Below are 20,693 nucleotides of genomic sequence, written 5' to 3'. Positions count from 1 at the left end.
CTAGTACAGACCTGCAGAGTCGACCCAGAGCTACATTCCTGCAGTCACCTCCTCCCTCCTTTTCCTGCCTCTCCAACAATCTCCCCCTTATCAGCCAAATGCAATGGCTTTAAAAATAGATGGAAATGAACATGTTGCTGCCTGTGAAGGAGCAGGCAACAATTCAAAGCTGAGGGGAAAAGGGACAGGAAAGTGGGCCTGGAAACTTTGTTTTAATGGCAGCTACTTCACGTCTGTTTACAAAATTATTCTGGTTATGTGTGAAGCCCTCAGCTTCAGAGATTTAATCTTGTTTTAAAGAGTCATAATGGTTGCTGTTGCATGAAAAGAATGATCATTGGACTATGTAATGGCAGTCATTCCGGTGTAAGTGATGACCAGAGTGCTGCATTCAAGCAAGATTTTTTTTTCCTCCTTTAGTGTCTGGAGAAAATGAATAGAGGGTAGAGGTGTTAGTCTCAATCAGAAGCTCAGCCCAAAAGAGGGGAATGCCCTGCAAACACTGTTCTTGTTTGTGTTCCAGATTAAATTACAGCCAAGTCCAGGAATCACTCCACTACAGTCACCGCGATGCCTTATCAAGCCACAGCAGCCCATTTAAACCGGCTTCCAGACAGCCACGTGACGCCCGCAGCATGCCCCCCACCCCTGTGCTCACCCGCAATGCCTACAGCAGCACCCAGCTCAGGTAGGACCCAACTTCATCTGTGTATTTCCCATGTTTTCACATTTTACTCTCACACATCTTCCTCAACAAGAGCTGTTAGAGCCAGTTACACTGATACTGATCATGCTGTGCAAGCAACCTGGATGTGCACTTGTGCTGTGGTCAACAAATCTCTGCAAAAACACTTTGCTGATATATAAATTAAGAAGAAAACAGAGCTGCAACAATTAATCAATGAAATGTCAAGTATTACATTAATCATCGAAAAATTTGAATGATTTTATTAATGGATTTAAGTAATTGTTTTTAGACTAAAAGGTCAAAGTTCTCTGATTCATAATTCTTAAATGTGGATGATATTGGTTTCTTTACTCTTCTATGACAATTAACTGAATATCTTTGGGTTGTGAACGAAATAAGACATTGTAGGACATCATATTGGGCTTTGGGAAACAGTGACTGACTTTTTTTCATTCATTCATTTTAAAGACCCAACAACGAATCGATTAATCAAGATAATAATCAAAAGATTAGGTTGTGTGTTAAGCTGTGTTTTCCACAGAATTAGAATCTATGTGTGACACTAGCTGGCAAGAAGGGGGAGGATTTTCTCCCCTTTTCACCATAATATATTCCCTCGCAGCACAGGCAGAACTCGTCATGAGTTATTTTCTTCCACAGCAGCAGTTTAAGGAGTTTGAGTCGAGGGGTGCATAATTGATCTGTCCATCCAGTCAGTCACTTTTAGAACCAGTGCAGTGAACAATCATGTTTTACTTTAACTGACCCTGTCGTTCTGCTGCTTCTTCTGTCCTCAGAGTGCGCTCTCTCTCTCTCTCTCTCTCTCTCTCTCTATCTATCTATATATATATATATATATATATATATATATATATATTCATATTTATATTTATATGTACTCCAGTAGTGTTATATATCCAGTAGTGCTCCTATTGAAAGGTCCAGCTCCAGATATATAAAATCAACAAATGGCGGCAAATGTTTTAATCTTGGCCGGCCGCCATAAATAAATGAATGTGTGAGAGACCCTGTTCAATAATGAAAATAATAGTTGCAGCCCTAAAAAAACAGCATGTAGGAACACATGGACAGATCTGAAGAAAATTGGATTCTTTCCATATTTGTTTAAAGGAGAACAGGTTTTAAAATTTGTGTTTTTTTCACTTGTAGATCAGAGGATGCTCCACAACATCTGCGCCAGCGCAGCGGCAGTCTGGAGTCCCAGTCTCAGCTCCTGACAGAGAACGAACTTACCGTGCCAACATTCACCTTCTCCCCAGCCCGACGCAGCAACAGCACTGAGGTCCTCGATGACGGCTCCTCCTACACAAGCCAGTCCAGCGTTGAGTACAGCGCCCCCGGTAACCACACCCACAGGCGCAGAGCTCGCGGCCGCCACAGAAAAGACATGTACGCCAACACAGGCAGCATGCCTAACCTGGCTCAGCCAGACACCCGCTGCTACGCCTACCAGCCACGGGCCAGACCCACCACGACAGCCTACTATGTGACAGGTTATCCCAGCTACGCAGAACCTGAGCCTTACTCCAACGGAGTCTACATGTACGAAAACGAAATGGAGGGACACTACAACGTCAATCCTTCATATCACCACGCCACGGCTGCTTATCACAGTCACGACATGCACAGTCACTACAGTAACGATGAAATAGACGGCATGTCGCAGAACCCGTACGCCACGCTGCGGCCACCCAGGAACCGCCAGGTGCCCCGCAGCAACGAGCAGGTCGGCAAGAACATCCAGAAGGCTTTGGTGGCTGAACACCTGAGAGGATGGTACCATCGCAACGCCGCACACAAACAGGCGGCATACAACTACGACTACGACAGAGGCTCCCAGCAGAGCCTGGGCTACCAGACCATGCCCTCACCCTACAGCCACAACAACAGGAACATTGCCTACTCCTCAGGTTAGACTGCTGCACCGTGTATTACGCCCGGGCCACACTGCTTACGTGAGCAGAGCATGATAGCAACCTTACGGAACATCTGCAGCCTGCACACTAGTGATGTCCGCACTGGCAGCATTGTTGCTGCAGCGCTGCTGCAGAGCTTCAGACTGTTAAAAGTACTGCATTTCCAAAATTAAAAGCACATACTTCACTCATTTAGGAAGTTGTGTACGCTCCTGAATGTCAACAAGACGGTCTTGTAAATGTTTCACAGTAAAATGCCTTTTGTCAACATCTTAAGGGATTCTGTTGACAGAGATGTTGCTTTTATACTAAAAAAGGGAAAAGGGATGATTGAGTAAAACAGATATATTTGTATTTCTTCATGTCTCAGGATGTCTTTCAGGTGATATAGAGTCAAAATAATTATAAAAAGACCATTTTCACCATCTATTTTTGCTGAAAACTGTGTGTGTCACACAGAAAAAAACAAGTGTGTTGCTGCTGAGCAGCAGCCAAGTAGCGCCTGAACATGGCTGCTCATGCTGACAGTGTGGTTGCATTTAACTGTTTACAAGGATGCCGAAATTTAAAAAAAAAAAAAAAACACATCCAGTTCCGGGATGCACATGCAGGCAGTATGGCTCAGGTGCTACAGCTTCTAGTGCATTATGTTGTTGACCGTGGTCTCACATGTAGGTGGGTCAGCTGCTGACTTGTACTGTTTTTCATTGTTTTTTTCTCCAGTGTCCTCGGTGTCCTCCAGTGCAAACTGGCACAGCCACATGAGTGGTGGTGCTATGTCGGAATACAACATGCCCATGCACGCGCCGCAGTCCTACTCCTACACTACCACCCCCTACAGCCACTCCGCCCACAACAGGTGAGAAAAAAAACTTGGCCTCAACTCAGCTCCTTATCCAATAAGTCACTCACTGATCCTCCTTATCCCCAGGGCTAAGCGCTACTGTTTAATTACCTAGAATGGATGCTGCAGAACATATAAGCTGCTGTTTTGTTTAGTTATCCCTGACACGCAACAATACTGTGGACTGACGTGTAGCTAATGTTACCTTTTCTTCAACTTCACCCTTAAGTTAAGAAATAAGAGAACTGCCATCAGCTTAGATGACAGTGTGGTGTAGCAGTAGGATTATAGGATCTGTGCAGCCAGCAGTTGGTTCTTCCTCAGAGCTTAAGACTGCTCTCCTCCTTAACTGTCCACTGGCCCCTGCTCTCTTATAGATATGGCGCCTCCCAGCTTTTAAAGGGCTCCTGGCACAGCCCTGATGGCCAGAGGCGCTGTGCCTTTTTCCCCGCTAGTTCTTCCTCCTCCACTTCCTCCCTGCCCTCCTCTTCCTTCCCCTCCTCCTCCTTTTCCCCGGGTGTTCGGGTCAGGCAGGTGGCCTCCAGCCCTGCGCAGCCACAATCCTCCAGAGGGCACAGGCACAGTAAGGTGTCCTTTACTAAAGGTAGCTCATAGTAAGTAACAGCGCCGGCCGGAGCCTGTGCTTCTGCTTCTTTCAGTTTGTGTGCACCATGACTCCTTAGTCTGCTTGTCGATGTTTTGAAGTGCATTTTTGAGATGTTTGATATGTCATTGTCATGTATGAGAAGGTAACTGCATGGCTTCTTCAAAAAAAAAAACAAACATGGCTGCTCTACTTCCTCCTCCAGCTGGCATATTGTCATCCAGTGGTCACATTTCTCCGCAGTGTGCCTCGCCATTGTTTGTTTTTCCTCTGCTGTTTGCCTTCCTCTCGGCCCACACAGAGGTTCCCTGCCCATGTGCTGCCACTCACCCCTGACCTTTGCCCCCCCCCTCTCATGCGCAGATGTCCCCCAGAGTTTCAGTGGCGGAGCTGTGATAGGATGGCGTGCCCTGTGGGGCCTTTAGAGAGGCGCGGTGCTGTTGCCTTTGCTACTGACCAGGAAAAATTAACCCCCTCCCCCCCCAGTAATCAGTCACAGCACAGAAGAAAGGGTGAGAGACGAGAACGTAAAAACTTGCCCACATGGTTATCATGGTGATGGTGAAAGCTCCAAATCATTTCATGTCACTCTGCGTGATTTTGGCTGTTTATTCTGGGTGTGTTGTGGTGGTGGGGGAGCACTCGTGTGGCAGAGGAAGAAAATGTGACCGCTGAATATTGTCGCATTTGAAAGCTATTCGCGTGTGTGTATAATGTTTGTGTGCATCTGCTGTTTTGTTGGGTGAGAATGTTTGACCCTGGGTTTACTGACATTAGTGAGCCTGAAACACACGAGGTAACTCAATATATGAATGAGCCTGTATATAACTGCTATTAACATGCGTCTTGGGTGATTGGATTAAGTGTTACCACATATCTTTTGAAATGTAAACGCTAGGGGTTTGCGATACATTAAATATATTCTTTGTATTAACCAACTGTTGACAAGTAGCTTCAAGCTCACAGCAAACACATCACCAATTTCAATTAGCCGTTTGCTTCAAAATAAAAGCGTCAGTGGCTCCTCTTTGATTTATCTAATTATAACAGTATTTTGTTTAATTTTATTATAACAATACTTCTTTTATTATAACATTATTTTAGAGCAGTACTTTATTTAACTGTTAGAAATGTACTTCTTTTATATTTATTACAACAGTACTTCATTTAACTTGATTATATCAATACTCCATATAATTATCACAGTTCATTGTTTAATTTTATTGTTAAAATACTTAATTTAACTTAATTGTCACTGTAGTCACTTTCGTAGTCTTCTAGTTTAGAGGAGGTTTTGAAATATTGATATACATATCATGAATCGCAGTGTAGCATAAACTATCACAATGTTATTTTGAAGCCATATCGCCCAGTCCGAGTAAACGCTGATGCGTCCCCGACAAGGATAACGTCATCAGTGCAGGAGGCGGTGGTAGTTCTGGTGACAGCGCGACACAGCGCAACACTTGATAACTTGCCCATTTTAGGATGAGTTGGACAAAAGGATGTGTTGAATTCTGCTTACAGTGATATCTCCAGCTGTGCCATCACAGCTGCTAACATGCTTGCAAGCATCTTGGGAGAGTGTAGACCTAATAACTGTGACTTTCTAACATAAGTAATGCAGACAGTGACAGAATTTAAACAAATGTGGTCAGCCAGAGATTTACTGTATGATAGGCAGAGGTCTGAACAGCAATATGTCTCTGTTGTCCACGTGTGTTCAGATCACCTAAACGCATGTTAATACCAGGTGTAAACAGGCTCAATGTCTCTTGTATTTCTTCCAGTTTAGTTTCTAGATCTCAGCACAACAAAGCTGAAATATGACGGGATGCTTTTGACAGCCCACGGTCAAATCATTCTGAACTCATGGTTAACCCGTCTGAAGCTACGTCCAATATGCCATCCTGTCTAATGTGTTTCAATGTTGTGTGTTTGACACAGATCCTACATAGACGTCAGCCAAATGGACTCTCACACCAGTAACCAAATGCACACTAACCTGGAGCCGGAGGACCAGATTTACTGGCACGAGGACTCAAAACCTGGAACAATAGTGTAGTTGCCTGTGTGTCATGGTGCTGTATGAATTTGTCACCTTGACAAGGTGTCACTGTGCCTTAGACTGCACTTACCTGTTTTTCAAGAGGATCCAAAGAATGAAGGAACTTTGCCTCTGTGGGATTCAGCGCGTAAGGGAAATTCTCTCACATTCGCCAAAATGACCCACAACCTCGATTTAAACCTTAACAAAAAAAACCCACGGAGCGTCTTCATGTCTGGATTGCGAGTGTTTGTGGTGATGGCACTTATGCACTGAAACTATACCAGGACCTGCTGTGGACTGTGCGGTATAGCCAAAGGGAACTAAACCGTGTTTCTCTGTAGAGACGCAAGGACGAGGACGTCTCTGCGAGCAGATACTGAGCCGTGATGAACAACACTCTGCCACACACACGTACAAACACTGTAACCATGAAGGATTGGACAAAGATTGATAAGGACATTATCGAAATGAAGGATTGAACTCATTAAAAATGAGTCTCAGAGATGGCTACTTCCTAGAACATTCTGCAGTCACCAGTTTTATCACAGCGTAGCTCGGAACTACCACACTGTGCTCCGGTTTGTCATCTACAAAGTATTCAATATGTCTCACTGTCAGTACTTACAATACAACTGAGCCAAGTACTTCTGTCACCATTTGAGTATTACTGGAAGTCACCAACTTTGATATCACTGCCACATCTGCAGGAAGACAGAAGATCCACTTTTGTTTTGTTATATTTGAACATGGTTATTTTATCCATGCTGGAAATCATGGACTGGTGCTCCCAATTTCTCTCAAGAGAATGAAGCTGTATGTAAATGTTGGTATTGTAAATACACTGGTTCCGTCTTTTTTTTTTTTTTTTTTTAGAGCATTTTTATGTATTTGAAAAGCATGTAATATATAGTAAGCAATTGTTGTTAAGCTGGTTCTTAGTAATTTGTATAATTGCATCTGTTTGAATAAAAAAAAATCAGCATTTGAATTAGTTCAGTTTGCAGATCATATGTATTGATAAGAATAGTAGAAGGGATGCGCCGATTTATTGGTCGAAAATCGCTATCAGTTGATATTCCCCTTGTTGACTGCCATCACCTGATAATAAGGTAAAATAAGGTCAGATTTACCTATGCAGTGGTCAGTGTTTTCCTGTTGTACCACGTGCAGGTTATGAAATGCTCAAAAACATGCAATATGCTGCTATGAGCTTTAAATGAGTGTAAAACGTATATGGTGTTTTTTGAAACAAGTAAAGCTTTTATGTTTTTTTTCAAATTCATTTTACCAATTAATTAAGGAAAGTTCTTACAATTTGCAGCCCTATTCAGGATGCCTTTGGGACAAAGGGACTCAGTAAAGTTGCTATCAGTGAGTCAGGGAACGCACCCTGTTTCCCATGAGAAAGCTGGGAGCAGGCTTCATAGAGTTACATTATGATGCTTTTAAGTTCTGTTAAGTAAAAATGAATATTGAGTGAAAGTAAATTATAATGTTATCATGATGTGTTCACGTGTAATCTTGTGAAATTTAAATTTGGGGGAGAAACTTGGTTGTTCGAAGGAGGAATATGATGTTTTTTACAGCAACATAAAAAAGCTATTAGACAGGAAATTATAATATAGAAAGGCTTTTGAAGCAGTAGCTTTATTTAAAGAGAGTTGTTAAATACATTTATGCTTATTTAAAGATAATGTAATGAAGTTTTTAACCCTTTTAAAACCTGTAAAATTGGTTTGATTTCTTTTGAACACAAACACAAAAAGGCAATGACAAACTGGTAAGAGATGTCCCAAAAAATAGTTTTATTAGAAAATTACCCCCCAAAAGGAAAAAATCGAACAGAAAACTATATTTACAATAATTTAAAAATATATCACAGGGAAAAAATTAAATTAAATATATAAAATAACTTTATATTAGGCATCCTTTTATGCGATTTTCTTTTGCTTATTTTCAGGTCATTTTTTTTTCTTTTTTTTAAACTTTTTTTTCAAATCTTTTGGGCAATGTCTTATTAAGTTGCTGATTGTTTCCTCCCCATGCTCTTGAAATAAATCAAACCAATTTACTCAGGCTTCAAAGAATTAAAACAGATCCCTTATTTTTTTTAAAATTATGCAGGTATCTTTGTTTTCCTGGCACAAAAGGTAAAATAAACAACAAAAACAACAAAACAAAAAAAAAAACTTAAGTGCTGGCAATCAGCCAATTTGTTATTTTAAGTATCGGCCCAGAATGTCACATTTGGAGCATCCCTGCTATACAGACTTAAAAACCTCTCAGGGAAACTTCAATCTCATCCATCTGAGTGCAAGAAAACGGGATTTAAACCTAAATCCATTAAATCGGCTAATGGAATGTCTGTTCTGTCTTTTCAATTAATGCAATGGAGTTTTAAAGAAAGTACAGTGTCACCACTCACAGAGGAAAACAACCTCAAGTCTCTCATTTACATTTTATTGCTGCATGAGCAGGCTTTGTCACAGTGGCTGAGGACGGCTGTCTTGGTCAACTGAAGCACATAAAATACATTCCCAACATGTAACTGGTCTGCGGTGCATTCAAGGAGGCAGATTATAGTTGGAAAGATAACCGCAGAGTACCGGCTACAGTGCTGTTTTTTGTTGTTTTTTGAGCTTGTAAGAATGCCTGCAGAGCTGCAATCAGTCACGATGAGAGGGAATTCTGAATTTTGCTTTTAGACACGCTCTCCTGCTGCAGAGCTGTGTCGCTCTGCTGCGTGTTCCCACCGCCCGCTGTGTCGCCGAGCTGGTTTTTCTGTGTCCTTATGCCGTAAACCGACCAAACCAGTATTTTAAAGCTGTCACACCCATTATGGGCTATAACCTGTTCTTCTGCCCTCCCCTGTGAATGACAAGCCAGTGTTTATGGCACCCAGCCCTCCCTGTCAGAGAAGTCTGCTGTACACATGTATGCCTCCCCCGCAGATTGTGCTTTAACCCTTCACCTCCTTTCCTTTCCTTCCTTTCTGAGCCGGGACACGTTTCCCACCACAGCACAAGGATCCTGCCTCTGCTTGCCTCTTTATGAAGGCCACAGTTGAGCGGCTCTGCTCCACTCAGAGGAGGTCTCAGACACTTCCAGCTCCTCTGCTTTTTACCCGAGGCGGTGTGAGAGGGGGAGCGCTTTGGATCCAGCTGTCTCCCTCCGTCTCTGCTGCTTCACACCAGCTGCAGCCAGACATCAGGCCGAGCTGCTCCAGCTGACACTCCACTACATAAACAAAAAGGCTCCTGTGTACTTTGCCCTCGTTAAACACACCACACACAAAACTCTGATATGAACAGCAGCTCAGGGCTCAAATCTGAATATGTTTTTGGCATGTTTTGATCCATAACAGTGAATTAAAAAAAGATTTCCAAAAGCTGTCATAAAACATCTGGTCTTGTTTCATTTTTTGATTCCCAAGTCAAAGTTGCTCTAATCAATATTGTAGATGACTGCGGTGGTCAATATCCTACCACTCCTGACATTGCTTCACTTTATGATGTTTCAATTAAATTATTTAAATCAATAGCTTACTATGACGGTATTGTTTTGTAATCTGGAGACCTTAAATTCATTATGTCGCTATCCCAGAAAAACACAGTTTCACTATCTTGAGAAAATGATCCCACTATCTTGGGAAAATTAAAGAAAAAAAAAAGATGTATGTATGGTCACTTAGGGCTTCCGTGTATTTTGGATTTGCGGTCCACAACTTTTTGGTTCAGTTTCACCACTCATTTTTATCCGCAGCAGGCAACTTTTTTTTTTTTGGAATTGTTGAGAGGACAGAGCTTGCAACCAGCTAATATAAATAGTCACAATTAGAAGGCAGCTTTTTCTAAAAAAAAAAATTGCAATGCATGTTGCAATGTTTTTAGCTGTTTGTTTTTTGTTTTTGCAATGAAATTGCAAGAACAAGTGGAAATCTAAAGAAACAAACCAAGAAAAAATCTGTACTTCTTTTTTAGAATAATTCATTAAACACTGAAGGCTGTTCACAAAATGTAAACGTGTTAGCTTAGAACACCAAGACATAAAACTCACTGCAAGAATCAACTGAATTCATCAGTGACCCACCAGTTGGAAATCACAAATTTAAGGCAACTTTTTTCCAGTGAGTATGAAACCACACAGTTCTATGTTTGTGATTTATACTATGCTAATGTTACCAGTTACCACGCACATTTAATCTAACGTGCATAGATGTTTTCAATATGTGCAACAGATATGGATGCAACACATTATAGTAGTCACGGGGATGTAATTTGTGATTTATCAGCGATTTATTTTTAAGCCATTCTCAAGGTGTGTTTTGCAGTAGAAAAGTGTTTGCCAGAACTGATGACTTTTGTGTGTATTCCACCCAAGTGGCTTTATGTGCTTCTGTTATGGTCATAGATCCACAGAGATCCAAAATCCAGGTCCCAGGTTTCTTTGCTAATCAGGAGCTATTGTGTGCAGCTGTGATGTTCTCCTCAGCTGCTGCAGTCCGCTGCTGGGAGGTTATACAGGGAGGTTGGCTTTTCTCTGCTCAGTTGGTTGTGTGTCTTCAGAGAGTCAACACCTGCAGTTGGCTTTCTGTGTTTTTTGTTTTGTGTGGAAATCTGAGTTGAGTGTGTGTTGGAAGTGTGATTCTTTATTTGTGTGTCAGTTTTGTTTCCCCCTTGTTCACTGACTCCCATTTTACTCTGGTTGTGGGACCTGTTTTTTTAATTTGTCTCTCATTTTGATAGAACTGGTGGATATCTGCGGGGAGTGTCATTCCCACACCACCTTTTAGAAACCAAACAGCCAGATTTAGCTTTCAGCCTTTTGGACATATGCAGTGTTTTGTTAGTTCCCCCAAACTGCAACCCATGTCCTTCAGGTGTTGTTTTCTGGGACAACTTTCATAGAAATGGATTCCTGCCTTTAATGCTGTGCCAAGGTTTTATTAGAATTTACTTTTAATTTCTTTCTTGAAACAGAAATAACATTCTCAAAGCTCCAGGTGCCAAAATAGCCTTGATATGGTTCAGCATAACACATCAGCCCACCTGGAAAAAGGTCATATCACACCCAAAACAGTTAATTCCTGCTTGAAAACGAAATCATTTTCTCGCAGGAAAAGTCATTGCTCCAAAAAAGAAAAATTCTTTAGCATTGTATAAACAATGCTGGTCAAGTTCAAATGTTTAGATGAAAATATCCCTCACATCCAGATTTCACTCTGGGTGTGTTTCTTCATTGACACTGAATGGTTATAGTACTATAGCCTACTAAAATGTTTTTGTCCAGCTATTTGAATGCTTTTGTCTATCAAAATGAAATTTCAACAGTACAAGATTTCACATAACACTTAACACACACACACACACACACACACACACTGCCATGGGAATTGTTTCTGTATTTTTATTCACGTAAAGTAACTGCTGTACATCATAGTAAACAGAAACTGCAGACTGCACAATATACTGTAATACAAAAATACATAAATACATAAACAAGGAATATAACATATGGCATACAAAGTAGAGTCACCAGGCCAGGTTCCTTCATGTTCAGAACTTACATCCTGGAGGTGCCGCATAGTGTCGCTTTTAGCAGCTAAAGAGTAAGATATTTCCCTCAGGTGACTGACTATTGCACATAAATTCATAAAGTGGACAATGATAATAATCTAACTAAATAATCTAATTTAGCCACAGATTTATAAGGTCATATAAGACAGTGCCCCAGTAATGAGTCCTTAAACCTAGAAATTAGTTAGCATTTCAAGGTTCCCATTTACCTTGTCTCAAAGCCAATGTTTTTTTGGTAGGATCCCTAAAAATAAGTTCTGTGGTTAACACAAGCATTTTTTTCTATGACATCAAATATGTCAGTAAATACCCCACATGCGAACTCTGATGCTTTTGTGCTTAAAAAATGCAGTTGCTAACAAGTGGCTAAGTGAGGCTACAGAACATCAACACACGGAATATGGTTTTATAGCATTGTTATGGTGGCGATGTTAAGTCGTGCAACAATAGTGTAGCTGGTTTAAAGCCTAACATTATCTTTTTACTTCTGCCAATTGCTATTAGGCTTAAAAAATCCTAAAAGTGGCGTTCATTTGTGAAGATTATCTCGCTGAACAAAATGCGTAAATGTTATAAAAATGTGTTTACCACAGAAGTTATTTTCTGCAATAATCCAAAATCCAATGGAAAAATCCCATAGGCTTTTTCACAAGGGAACCAGGGTGACATTAGCTTTCGTGTTAAAAAAAAATGGATAAAAAATGAGTAAAAAACCTTAATGCTGTTTTGAATTAATTTAATTTAAATCAGTTCTGCCACCTGCATTAAGTTATTATGCAGCTGTATGTTTCAGTATTAGCACTGAGAATTTTTGGTTAATTGCAAAAAGGTTTTTGTAGATTTTCAAAGTAAGATATTAAAAAAATAATTTTGGTATCAGCAATGAAACATCATATCAGCACTAGTAATGCATATTTCAAAACAATACCCATAAAGCAGAGCAGTGTCACACATGTCAGCCCCGTCATAGCCAGACTCAGATTAAAGTGACTGTTGTGCCGTGGCCTCTGCAGGATCAGCACACTTACCTTGATCCAGGGAGTAATGGCTCTGACAGGTTATGAGGGGGGAATAGTTGGATTAGCGGGCCGGTCACATGGGCTAACACAGATGACCTTCTATGGAAAAGGCAGTGAAAGCTGCAGGGGTGCACAGGAAGGTTGAGGCGCTTCACATAAGTTTACAGCAGACTGAAATGGTCTTGACGAGTCATTGTTAACGTGTCACATGATCAGCTGGTCCCAAACAGCCAGATCTGCTGACTGACTGACAGGCTCTTTGAGTTATGAGGCTGGCTAACCAGCTTGGCCAGCCAAACCTCAAAGCCTCTCAGGCAAACCGAGGGGATAGAGGGGTCAACGCAAAGCCGGCGTGCCGTCAAAGCGTGCACGACCAAACAACATAGAGTGCACTTCATGACCCACCACGCCTTTGTGTTGTGGAGTCTAAACAGCAGGCACATGTTGCAAGTCCAACGCCTAAACAGGGAGGACTGTGCTGTTACTTAGCAGCTCAAGCAAAAACAGTACACGGTTCGTTTTTGTCACTCCTGTTGCCTCACTGAAGATTACCTCCAGAGGCCGTTATTTCAAAATGAAAAGTTAGTTAACCCTTTGAAACCTGGAGCTACATAATTTTTTTCTTCCCTCAGACACCTTCCACAAGTATTTAAACCTTTAAACCCCGAGCAAATGGGTGCGATATCATTCAAAAACATGGGGGGAATAAGGCAATGAGCACTTGGGAAAATAGTTTAGGGAAGAAAAGAAAAAAGCTGGGGAAAAAGAAAAAAGCCAAGGAAAATATCTAGGGAAAAAAGAAAAAAGCAGGCAAAAAATGTTTAAGAAAGGAAAGAAAAAAGCTGAGGAAAAAAGTCTATGGGGAAAAAAGAAAAAAGCTAGGGAAAAATGTCTTGGGGAAAAAAGAAAAATGCAAGGGTAAAAATATCTTGGGAAGAAAATAAAAGCAAGGAAAAAATGTCCAAGGAAAAAAAGTAAAAGCAAGAAAAAAAAAAATATCTGTGGAAAAATGAAAAAAGAAAAACTAGGGAAAACCTATATTTATAATTATCATAATTACATTTTCAATATTTTGTTACGAATTCTTTGAATTTTAAGAACTTTTCCTATTCTTTTTTTAACTTAAAAAAAATGTATTTATTTATTCATTCAAATTTCAGGTAATCTTTTACTTTTTACTTACTTTTTGCTAATTTTTGGGTCATTTATTCTTTAAATCAAGTTGATTCGCTCTGGTCTCAAAGGGTTAAGTGTTTAAAAAAAACAAAAAAACAAGAGAAGATAATTGTTGTTTTCCTCTCCTGGATTACACATCAGCACCAAAGACACACATCTGTTGGGTGTGCAGCAGCAGCACACGCATGGTGGTAGGATCCTTACCAGCAGCTGCGTCTGAACAAGGCCCTCCTCTGTGCCCTCGGAGACATGACTTTACTTGAGTTTATTGCCACCAGTGCTTGTGTTCACTCCTCCAAGTTGCACAATGTGGATAGAGATGAGACGCCGCGGGAGAGGACATAAATCAGTACTGTAGCAGGGCGGTGTGGGGGAAAGCGTTGTAGTTCAAGTCAAAGTTAAAGCAGAAAGCCACTAGAATACTGTTACACCTGAGTGCACAGAGGTCATTGGAAGTGTTCGTTTAAAAAAATGCCACGCATGCCTCCTGGATAAGTGATGCCGCCTGGAGTGGAGGGCTAACACTTTGTTTTCAAAGCAGCACTATAAAGTGATTCCTCTGCTGATCATTCTTATCTTTGCTTCCCTCAATCCTCACACGCTGCCACTTAAAACTAAATAACAGAGCATTGTGTTGGATTCTCCTTATCTGCAGTCAATTTCAAATGGAACCCAATCAAGAAAAAAAACAGCTGAAGTAGCTGACACAGCGACTGAGTTTGGAGAGTGACCGCAGATGAATCCACTCCGTCAGCGCTCCACGCTATAATCTACTGCAGCCCATTGATTAGCTTTGGGGTAAGTGGAGAGGAGAGTGAAGTTAGCCAATCCATCACCCAGGGGGCACCGTCAGGATTAAACAGTCCGAGGTGCAGGAGGAATACTGATGGCCGTGGGTTGGGACCTAACACTCCTTTGATGTCTCCCTTTTAAAAATTGACACAGTGATCAGTGTTTGGACTCACATGTATCTCAAAGTTCAAGACAAAATAGTGCTTTGATCTGCATGAGCATATGGTGGGTTAGCTTCAAACGCAAATTTAAGGTCTCTGGATTTAGAGGGATTAGTGGCATCTAGTGGCACAGGCTGCAGGTTGATGAAAGTTCTCCCGGTTCAAATTCCTTCATTGTTCAGGTTTTTTTGTACAGGGAGACAAATATCTGCAGAGGTCTCCTCCTCTCCAAAAGAAATAGACCAAGTGTTTTAAATCAGTAAAAACACTGAAAAAAAGTTTCACAGTATAAATCAAGTGTTTCTTTGAGGCTTTTTGGCATATTGGAGACAGGTCCTGAGCCAAGCACAGGCTGAAGTATGTTCAACTTTTTCAACTTAAGATTCAGATGTTCTGGGGGTTTTTACATGGAGCAAATTTATTTTTGAAGGTCTTTTCCTCTCCAAAATATAGGGATGCGGGGATTGAAACTGTATTAAAAAAATAAATAAATGAAGCAGTTTCACATGCCAGTGTTTCTCCGACGTTGGCTGGCTGAGCACCTGCTAATGTGTGCTCACGTTTGTTCTGATCAAGCCGTTCAGGAGGTTTTTACTGGGAGCTAATTAATTTGCAGTGGTCTCTTCCTCTCCAAAATAAAGGGACGTAGGGACTTACACTGGTAAAAAAAAAATTAAAAATGTTCATGTTGTTCATGTTCCATCTCTGACAATATATTCCATCAAATCCCACACACTGATTTTAGAGTAAACTTTTGGATTAAGAAAAACCCGACACAGTCCAGTCTTTGGTGAGTATTTTTTCTTCTTTGTTATAAATCAACACTTGCATTTGTTTTCACAATTTGATCTGAACGTAAACTTGCAGGAGCGACGGCTGTTTCTGAGATTCATTAAACACAGATTTCATACTGTCTGCAGCTGTGCTGCACAGCAACACTGACACATTGCATAGCAGAGATGTGAGGAGCTCTCATCGCTCTTTAAGAAAAGTGCCCTGACAAGTTCTGGGTGGAGTGACAGATACCCTGAGGTATTAATAAAAGCCCTTCAGATGACAAGCTGCCTTTCCAAAACACACACACGGTCGAATGCATTGTGTACGAGACAAACTTTAAGAGGTTTAGACGTGCACAAATAACCCAAGAATAAAAGAAGTCAGAAGAACACGTGTGCATGAAGTCCAATCACTCTTTCAGTTTTCCCTCCAGAAATGTCTGGATCTTTTGAAAGTTCTCCTCCTGCTGACCCAGAGCCTCCAGTAAAATGCCCATGGGTGACCTCTTGAGTCCGGCTCCTTCTATCTTGTTCTCCAGTTTGTTCTTCATGTTGCGCAGGCGAAAGGAGGCATGTGCAAATATCACTGAGAAGCAGATGGGAAAGCGACTGTTAGTGTTTTCAATGTTTGGCAAAAACAAAACTATAAACTGCTGTTCATGTCAGACTATAAGAACATCAGTCTCTGAGTATCTCAGAGTTCAATCCAAAACATGTTTTATTGATTTTGAACAAAGTGCGTTGCCTGAGGTTCATTTCATACTTCAAATGCACTGATCACAATACTTACTAGATATCTACTATGTCATAAACTTTATTTAATCAGCTAATAGATTTATATTAGTCCATTTACTTTTGCCAAAAATAAAGCCTATTAAAATATGATAAAAATTCTCTTTATTGTGAAGAACATTATCATCTTGAACTTACAAGCCAGAGGTAAAGTGATTGCAGACATAAACACCATGACGCTCCCCAGCATCGAAATTAACAAGTAGCTGGCCACCATGACCGCCATCACAAACGCCGTGGGATTCTGCCTCTTAAAGTTGTTGATCACAGCTCTGTTCTCTCCGGCCCACACTGAACCCAGGAAGACGGCCGACACTACGGCCATGGCGGTGAACATCCCCAGAGGGTTCAGGAACCTGCAGGGCAGCAACACAACACACATGACAGCAGACGGGTCAGTGCAAAACTGCTCTCACACAACTGGAGCAGTGTGTGTGTGTGTGTGTGTGTGTGTGTGTGTGTGTGTGTGTGTGTGTGTGTGTGTGTGTGTGTGTGTGTGTGTGTGTGTGTGTGTGGTCGTGTGGTCACTGGCTCCACCAAGTGGTTACATGTTGTTAATACAACAACAACAAGACACTTACGCATATCATAAAGTACAAGTGGGACAGGACCACAGATGAATGTATGAGTATTTTCTTAGCAAAAATACTAGGATTTGCTGCTTTGCTTTATCATGTGATAGTAAAGTTAAAATCTTTGGGTTTTGAGCTGATCTCAGGGTAATGGAATAATTAAAAGGTGCTCTGTTGGTATGTAAAATTATAATTTGATTTTTTTTTTTTTTTCACTTTCTAACACTTTCATTGGCAAGTTTAACTGATTCATGAAGAAAATAATTGTCAGGTGCAGTGAAAGTCAAACTTAAAAACATACCATGCTTAGACAAAAAGTATGCATTTTGGCCTCAGCATCAACTGCTCCTCTCATCTATTGATCTGATCAGATTCGCTCTGACCAGATTGACAGATCAATTAGCGACCCGATTTACACTACTGCTGAGGGAAAAATAAAGAACTCAAGATGATTTCCGCCTGTGCTACGTTCAAGGACCCGTAAAAATGTAATGTGGGAAACACTGCAGTCATTTACATCACAGTAAGTTATATATATATATATATATATATATATATATATATATATATATATATATATATATATATATATATATATATATATGTGCTACATTTTACTGGAACTGTATTCAGATGATTTCATGTGACACATAATTAGACTGAACTGGATTGACAGGCATGACTCTGGTGATGTCATCACCAAGTTCATGACCTCAGCTAGTGTGGCCTGTCTCATTAATTAACACTCCTTTTCCACCGACATTGAACGGTCCCATTCACGCACCTAATTTTGAAATGTTCAGAGCACTGTGACTAGAGCTGAAACGATTACTCGAGTAAATCGAATGATCCGATTATTAAAAATAATCAACCTTGGTTTAATCTAGGGGGATCATAAAGCGTACGTATTTAACTGATGGTTATTTCTGTTGCAAAACATACTTCTGCTTTGGATACGTTATTGTAATGTGAGCTGGGGGAGAGGCGCGGGGGCATATTGCAAAAGTAATCTCAGAAGCTAGAAAACGTTTTTGGAGTATGCACCAGGCGAGCAGCTCCATTTGAATGAATAGGTGCCGTCTTTCAGTATCATGTTATTATTATCATCTTTGATACATTCCCACTGGATTTGAGGACATCAGGGTTTACAAGATATATGTTGATGCTTTTAAATGCACTCAGGCAAATTATTTAAATTCAATCTAAAAACAAACAACAAAAAAACTCACAGTGTGTGAATCAATTTCTCTTCATCATGAATAAAAAAATGATAATCGGGTAACCCGGCATCCCGCTAACTGAGTATCACTGTCCTACACCTGCTTTCTCTGCCTCTATTTTTATGACTTACAACAGGTGACAAACCTGATATGTCCCCACATGTGACTTCATATTGATTACTGTGTCAAAAGTTGTCATCTGCACGAACACACGCACAAACACAGTGAATGTGCCGACACAGCAAAAAGAGCTTCTTCATGAAGAAACACTCTAAAACTGCTATGGACAATCTTCAGGTGAGATTGCACTGCAGTTGTGTAAAATGCTCTGATGCCTTTGTGTTCTAATTCAGTGATGAAGCGCTATATAAGGAGACCCTCAACATGTTTGATAGTCCAGATGAGGTCAATGCAAAAGCATGTGGCCGAGCTGTTTACAAACTGGCAAACAATGACATAAGCATTTACGAAACAAGTAAACTGAATATGCCAAAGTCCAGCCTTGCTGGTGTAGTTTTATGATTGACGAGTCAGGACTGACTCAATAGTGGGTGATCTACCTCCTCAGAGGTACAGGGTCAGCTGATCGAGCTGCTGTTCAACAGCTGACTAAGCAAAGGGCTTATGAGACATTCATAACCATAGCAACAATATGTCATCACACCGGTCAGTAGACAGACCATGACTGGGCACTACTATTTTTAGCAAGCTGGGCTTTAGATGGAACAAAGTGCCAACTGAAGCCAAGATACTCCCTAGATGAGAGATTTAACCCCTTGTTCCCTGATCTGATTGAATCAAACTTTAACTTAACTCGTATCGACCTCATCAGATAACAGACTGGTTCTTCTGCAGTAATCTATATCAGTGCTGTATTTCAGACCTGTGGAAATCTTGATTTTGGTATTACGATAATCCAGAAAATTAATTAATTTTGTTATTTTAAATGCTTAGATTTTTCATTCCCAAACAGAATTTCTCTAAGTCGACTCCTAAGTGTGTATTTTCCTGCTGGAACTGAAAGCTCTTCTGGGGTCACTCAGCTTAATCAAAAACAATAAAAGTGTCAAGCTTTTGGAAAATTATGCCTCTTTCTTCCCCAAAACGTCTGACTAAATGTGATGTGTAAGTGTATGTTTGTACATCTGTTTATTTGTTTATTTTTCTCCTTACATGTTTTCTTTGGTTTCTTGCTTTTTATTTATCTATTTACCTATTTTTTTAACATCTGTTTATTTGTTGGTATCATTTTTATCATTTGAATATGCATTTTTCCTTCAATTCAGATATATTGTTTTTTGTTTGTTGGTTTGTTTTGCTTAACTTTGCTGTAAGTTTTACCTGATATTTTGTATATGTTTAGTTTGTCAATTAAAAAAAAATGTTGATTTTGGTACGCGTACTGTATGAGTCAGGGCTCAGCACTGATTGCAGACCTCTTTTTGTCTTTCTTCATTTCAGTCTACTCTCCCACATGTACATCTTATTTTTTACGTTATTTTTTAAACCATTTTCAGCTTTTCAGTTTGCAATTTATTATGAAGACGGTTTTCAATCAAAGTCAAAATATACAGTATATTAAAAGACATAAATAACCAAAGAGAGGGGGAAGAAGAGAAAAGTTAAATAGATGCAGGCAAATTTACAGAAATAACGACTACTAGATTACTGTTATTATAATGACGGCAGTATATCCACATTTATGAAGCATATCTTCCATATTTCTTATTTTATGAGTCGCCTTTTCCATGAATTTTAGAAACATGCTTGCACACATGTACATCTTAGGGGCCTCTCATATCATCATATTTGCGTTTTATCACTTGTATATTAATAATTAATGAAAAAAGGCGAGTTATATTCTTGCAGGAGGGGTACAACGTGGATAAAAGTTGTTGACTTTGGTTTCGATGATGAGTAAGAAGACAGTTCACACTAACTGTACCTAAGTGCATCACATGACAGCTGGCACAGTATCTCTCCATTCATCCTCTTCACAAATGCAAAGTCTACATCCTGTTTGTGCCCCTATTTTTAATCCGCTACAGCAGGCTTTATCCAACTCACAGGGCATTGGAAACGAAAATACTACAGCAGAAAAGGCGACGAACAACCTGAAAAGTGAAGAAAATAAAGCTCGGATCTACCACACAAACACTGCTGTATTGATATCATATGTTAGCATCTAACTTACCCGACAACCAGGAAAACGGCGATGGCCAAAGCTAAATAATTGGTTTGATAGTAAAGCAAGTTGCTGACAACTCTGTTGTTCCATTTGGCCAAATCTTTAAAGTCTGGTTTAGCGAATCTCTCCGAGCCGGGGTAAAAGTCGTCCCATGGTCTGAGCGGCGTCAGCTCCACTTTAGCCATTTGCCTCCTGCTCCGTTTACTAATCTGACAGCACCACCTCAGCAGCCGGAAAGTCAACAAGCTGTAAACTACAATCTCGCGAGAAGCCATTGGCAGCGCGTGCTCTGCTTAAA

The 20,693-nt window shown here is 40.4% G+C and overlaps 2 protein-coding genes across 11 annotated transcripts in view; one reads left to right on the top strand and one right to left on the bottom strand.

The window, feature by feature from the left end:
- The window catches only part of frmd4ba (FERM domain containing 4Ba), a 59,497-nt gene extending 52,383 nt beyond the window's left edge, over nt 1-7,114 (top strand). For 4 of the 10 annotated variants that reach the window (XM_088083495.1, XM_088083479.1, XM_088083468.1 and 1 more), the window contains exons 20-24: nt 524-688; nt 1,859-2,619; nt 3,349-3,484; nt 3,847-4,083; nt 6,021-7,114. In XM_088083495.1, the coding sequence (XP_087939621.1) occupies nt 524-688; nt 1,859-2,619; nt 3,349-3,484; nt 3,847-4,083; nt 6,021 (1,300 nt within the window). In that variant the 3' untranslated portion in view covers nt 6,022-7,114. Of the gene's footprint in view, nt 1-523; nt 689-1,858; nt 2,620-3,348; nt 3,485-3,846; nt 4,085-4,436; nt 4,586-6,020 lie in introns of those variants that run through there. The other 6 variants (XM_088083493.1, XM_088083505.1, XM_042499059.2 and 3 more) reach the window with 5 other exon arrangements.
- An 8,519-nt stretch (nt 7,115-15,633) lies between these two features.
- On the bottom strand, nt 15,634-20,648 carry arl6ip5a (ARF like GTPase 6 interacting protein 5a). Its single transcript, XM_042496690.2, has 3 exons — nt 20,402-20,648; nt 16,554-16,771; nt 15,634-16,209 (listed from the first exon to the last, which is right to left on the bottom strand). Exons 1-3 carry the CDS (start codon nt 20,578-20,580, stop codon nt 16,034-16,036), a joined length of 573 nt encoding a protein of 190 aa, XP_042352624.1. The 5' UTR covers nt 20,581-20,648; the 3' UTR covers nt 15,634-16,033.
- Nucleotides 20,649-20,693: the final 45 nt, after the last annotated feature.

The sequence above is a fragment of the Plectropomus leopardus genome, chromosome 2 (assembly GCF_026936395.1).
Source record: "Plectropomus leopardus strain MGB_pleo_1.0 chromosome 2, ASM2693639v1, whole genome shotgun sequence".
Classification (NCBI taxonomy): Eukaryota; Metazoa; Chordata; class Actinopteri; order Perciformes; family Serranidae; genus Plectropomus; species Plectropomus leopardus.
This window is presented reverse-complemented; position numbering and strand designations above follow the sequence as displayed.